The sequence below is a fragment of the Alosa sapidissima genome, chromosome 23 (genome assembly GCF_018492685.1).
Source record: "Alosa sapidissima isolate fAloSap1 chromosome 23, fAloSap1.pri, whole genome shotgun sequence".
In the NCBI taxonomy this organism is placed as follows: domain Eukaryota; kingdom Metazoa; phylum Chordata; class Actinopteri; order Clupeiformes; family Clupeidae; genus Alosa; species Alosa sapidissima.
The window spans coordinates 17,153,648-17,158,647 of record NC_055979.1 but is presented as its reverse complement, the minus strand read 5'-3'; the positions used below and the strand labels follow the sequence as shown (position 1 = coordinate 17,158,647).

Here is a 5,000-nt window from a genome sequence, read left to right as displayed (position 1 = left end):
ATTCCCTCCCACCTCCCAACAGAGATATGTCTCTCTCTCTCTCTCTCTCTCTCTCTCTCTCTCTATCTCTCTCTCTCTCTCTCTCTCTCTTTCACAGACACACACACACAGACAGACACACACACACACAAATGCACACACACATACACAGTGGCACATACACACTGCCCTCCAGCAGTTTAACTGAATCAAGAGTCTTTCTTTGCTGGGTCATTTGAGTGGCTAATTGCTCATCAGCTCATGGTGCATTGACAAACTGCACAAGAGTAGAGAGAGAGAGAGAGAGAGAGAGATAAACGGCTAGAATGAGAGAGAGAGAAAAAAAATAAGGAGCTTAGTTTGCATTGTAACCCAAGATCCAGAACTCTCTGTCCACCCTTATAGGAAGCCACTGATTAACGATGTGCATCATCTTCAGTGGCTGCAGTAATCAGGCTGAGATGGACGCGCTCCAATTTGCAGGTGCGCTGACGCCCGCTCTCCATCATGCGGGAACGAGACGTGGAATAAACAAGCGCGCAGACTCCCCTAAGCCCCCTGGAAGGAAAAGTGAGACGGAGAAGAGCAGAAATGGAGCGCATTGTGAGACGCTGTCTCTGTCTCCTCTCTCTCCCTATTGCTCACTCTCTTGTTTACATGGCTTTCCTGGAAAGCCTTTGAATTAGATGTTTATATGCAAATGCTTTCAACTCCTTTTGCAAAGCGCTGACATTCTTTTGCTGTAAAAGGAAGAAAAAAAAATGCGAGCAAGAAATGGGGGGGGGGGGGACTGAAAGGCAAACTCCCATTGCCTAGCAACAGACGCTTGCATTGGTATGAGGTGTGAACCACGGATGCAAATAAAAGGTGGGAGTTTGTCTTGAAAGGAACTGCTCTCATCTCATAATGAAACTATTTATGTCAGCCACCATTTTGTGAAATGGACAAATCCCCTAATGAAATCAAATTTCGATGTGGTGTGAGGTGTGTGTGTGTGTGTGTGTGTCTGTGAGTGTGTGTGTGTATGGAGGGAGACAGGAGTGTGGAATAGGAAGATGAAAGATGTTTTTTTTTCTCTCTCTTCGCGGCCCAGTTCAGCAGTCAAAATCATTTAGCAGGCGACAACACCACGACAACGATGCCAGCCACACTCACGTTCACGCAAAGCATGAAAGGACACAAACGCTCTATGGCGGCGTTTAGTCTGCCCGTCTCCAGGCAGAAGACAACGGTATAGGCTCCCTCTCCAGGTGTTCAGCTCCGTCCGATTTGAATTAAGGAGGAACGTAAGGAGTTTGGCTAAGGGTGGAGGGGTGCGGGAACTGGTGGTGGTGATGGAGATAGGGGGACCATTCGAAAAGAAATGACCCGACACTGATGGCTTTATAGCCCAGCCTGATCCATATCGCCGCACAATAAGGAGCTATTTCCCGCCATAAAGGGCGGAGCGGCGTGAAATCCAGGCCAGCACAGAACGCAGCCACCAGCTCCGGTGGGTCCCCTAGTCTATCCACAGTCATCTATCACCACCTAAGCATCCATCTCTGAAGACCTGCCCAAGCAGGTAATATGGAATAGAGACATTCTGTCTGCTCGCAGTCAAGGGCCGCGGTTAGCGGAAACAGAGGAGGTGGAGAGAGAGGAAAATAAACGGCACGCGGCGAATGAATCGAGGTGCCACAGATACATATTTGTAGCCCGACGTGAGGTGGTGCTAGTTAGCGCACCCGCAGCGAGCCCAGCGACGGCATTCTGTAAATAATATCTAACTAGGTCAGGGGAATTAGGAACAGGTGGACTAAAAGCAGGTGACTGAAGCTGATGAATGCTTTTTTTAAGGAGACTCGCTCACCTTCCCAAATCCCGAACAGAAATTTACATAAATATGTGCTGAAGAATGACCTGATTAAGGGGAGTGAAAATGGATGGTGTTGGTCGGATTTGGGGATTTGAGATTTATCTCCTTCACCGGTGAAATCCTCCCACAGTATGTGCTCTGCAGATGCACCGGTGGCAAGGGGACTAGCCCGCTGACATTTAGTCATTTTGCATTTAGTTTTTATCTTAAGCAACTTCAATTACTGGAGAAGAGTTCTTTACATAAGCTCTCGGGCCTTCCTTGGTCTTCAATTTTGGCATCGGAAGTGGCAAGTTTTAATCACTGGTTGTGAAGTTACTAGTTTGTTTCACGTGTCAATCCAACTGCAGGTTTTTTCAAGTAATTTGTTGGATATTTGACAAGGCACTGTCAAATATAGGAATATGTGTATCCAACCAGACAAACTTTTGAGCTGTGTAGCTCTTGTTGACTTGTTGAGTGGACAAGCCCTTGATGCCTAACTGTGATGCCAAGCGGTGAGTGGATCTCCCATCTAACCTGTTCGTCGCCTGTTTTCTCTTGGTCAGACTTGCCTGGAGCTGGAGCGCTACCTGCAGACGGAACCCAAACGTCTCTCGGAGCTCTTTGACGAGGAGCTGGACAGCCTGCTCACCCCGTCCTTTTCTAAGTCCGACAGCGAGGAGGAGCTCACTGACCCGCTGCTGCCCGGTCTGGCCGAGCCGCCCAGCCCCCCTCCGCCGCTTCTCAGCCCGCCTCGGGAGCGGGAGCACCCATCGCCACCGTCCGGCACCCAGAGCCCGGACCCTCGGGCGGCGGCAGTGGCGGCGGGGGCCAGTTCCGGTTCCGGAGGGGTCAACGCGGCGCAGCTGAGCGCCGTCACCTCGCTGACGCCGCCCTCCTCCCCGGAGCTGGGCCGTCACCTGGTCAAGCCGGCGGCCGCGCAGACCCTCAGCGCCTCGGCGGACGGCACGCTCACGCTCAAGCTGGTGGCGCGCAAAGTGGGCCTCAGCGCCGCCAAGCTGGTGGCTGCCCACGCGTTGCCTCTGGCCCACGCCCGGCTGGGGTCCGGCGGCGGAGGTGGCGGTGGTGGTGGCGATGACGGGGGCGAGGCAGGCGCCTGCCCGGGGTCCGGAGGTGGAACGGTGGCCACTGGAGGAGGGGAGGTCCCCGAGAACAAGAAGAGGGTGCACCGCTGCCAGTTCAACGGCTGCCGGAAGGTTTACACCAAGAGCTCCCATCTGAAGGCGCACCAAAGGACACACACAGGTAAGGGTGTTGGACATCGGGCATAACATAGTACCCACACACACACACACACACACACACACACACACACACACACATACAGACACACACACACACAGACTATATGTGGATAATGTGCCCACTACACATACACACATACATACACACACACACACACACATACACATAGAACAGTATCAGGTAAACATACTCATTCATACAAGTTCAACAGACAGCGATATAGATTTGAAGTTGAATAAGTACACACACCTGCTGCACAGTATAGTCATGGTACTCTTGCGATGTTATATGGGTTTAACCCTGTGATGCTGCAAACACTTATCTGAGATCCAGACACAGCACAGAATCCGGACCACCATCTTGAACTCGGCGACCCTGTTGTCACAGATGATGTAGCAGCATCTACCACGCTAACGTACTCAGTCTCACCAACAACAAAAAAAAAAAACAGTCATTAAAGATATGGCTCTTTCCCCGCCTGGCTGTACGCCAGCGTTTACCCCCGCCCTGCCAACGTTCCAGCGCTTGGCCCCCTTCTCAAGGTTGCAACAGTACTTCCTCAGCACATTCTGGTGGGAGAGGGCCATAACTCTCGCACTCTTCGATCTCAATCCAAAACCACTCAGACTGCTGTCCCAAACCTGTCAGAAGAGTGACTAACTGCGGCCTGATTGATGGATTGACCGGAATAAGCCGTGGTTTCCTGTATATTTCACCTCACATCCACACATGCACACACACACACAGAGAGACACACACACACACACACACACACTTACATGTACAAATACGTACACAAACATACACACCACTCAGTTCGCAGTGTGTTTGAGCTGAAGCCCTCATGGGACAGAGGAAATGGCACATGTTAATGGCGGCCAGTGACAAACGAGTGGCTGTAATCACAGACTCTCGCCCAGCGAGGCAAAGGTGCTGCTTATAAACGGCTAGTGAAGACTGCTCAATAGCACTCACTCTACCAGACAAGGGGTTAAGGTGGGGAGGTGGAGAAGTTAGAAAAAAAGAGAGGGAGGAAAGGGGACAGAGGGAGAGAGAGAAGGAAAGGAGGACTGAGGGAGAGAGAGGAGAGGAGGACTGAAAATGTAGGGAAATAAAACGCCGGCGTCAGAGGCTTCCCGTTTATTAAAAAAATGCACTGACGTTTCGATGTAATTAGACAAATCCCTTCCTTAAGGGTCATTATTTCCACAAATCCTAACCACTAGCGGCTCCCCCCACCACCACCACCATCACACACACACACACACACACGCACACACACACACACACACGCGCACGCGACCAAGTCAGATTAAGATTTTCAAGCCGAATTAATGTGGCTGAATGGAAAGGACAGGGCACCCCAGTAGCAGTTTTCATGAATGGAGTCGGCAAAGGCGATAAGATGTCAAACAATGAGGTTTTTTTCTCTCCTTTTAGGGAGATTTTTTTTTTATGAAAGACAAACTTTCTGCTCTTTGTCTGGGGGTGGCCAGAGCGGACAATAATGAGAGTCGGAATGGGCGGCCGAAACTGGCAGAGTCGTGATGGTCTCTAAATGGCTTTTTCACCCTGAGTCTGTTACAGCCACAGAGATCATAATGACCCATTCTGTCTTCGCTTTAACAGGGAAAATGTAATTAACTACAGCCCCGGCACCTGCAAGACTGCTCGTAGAAGGAGGCAGGGTGAGGTGGGGGGCCGTGGACAGAGGAAAGAGGAAGAAGGTGGTGGTGGTGGTGGTGGTGGTGGTTGGAGGGTGGAGGAGGATTGGGAGGGGGTAATGGAAAGAGGGGGATGGGCCGTTGCTAGGTGACGAGAGCATCTCTCTGAGCTTGGAGCAGGTAATTGGCTGATTATTTGCTGCTCATGGCTGCTGGCTGCTTCAGTCAGTCCCTGCTTTTGCTAAGGTAAC

At 51.1% G+C, this 5,000-nt stretch overlaps 1 protein-coding gene across 1 annotated transcript in view; it reads left to right on the top strand.

Annotated features, from left to right (window-relative positions):
• Positions 1 to 5,000, top strand: part of klf7a (Kruppel-like factor 7a) — a 36,563-nt gene that overhangs the window by 20,502 nt on the left and 11,061 nt on the right. The window contains exon 2 of the mRNA XM_042081074.1: positions 2,386 to 3,085. Coding sequence (XP_041937008.1) covers positions 2,386 to 3,085 — 700 coding nt within the window. The remainder of the gene's footprint in view (positions 1 to 2,385; positions 3,086 to 5,000) is intronic.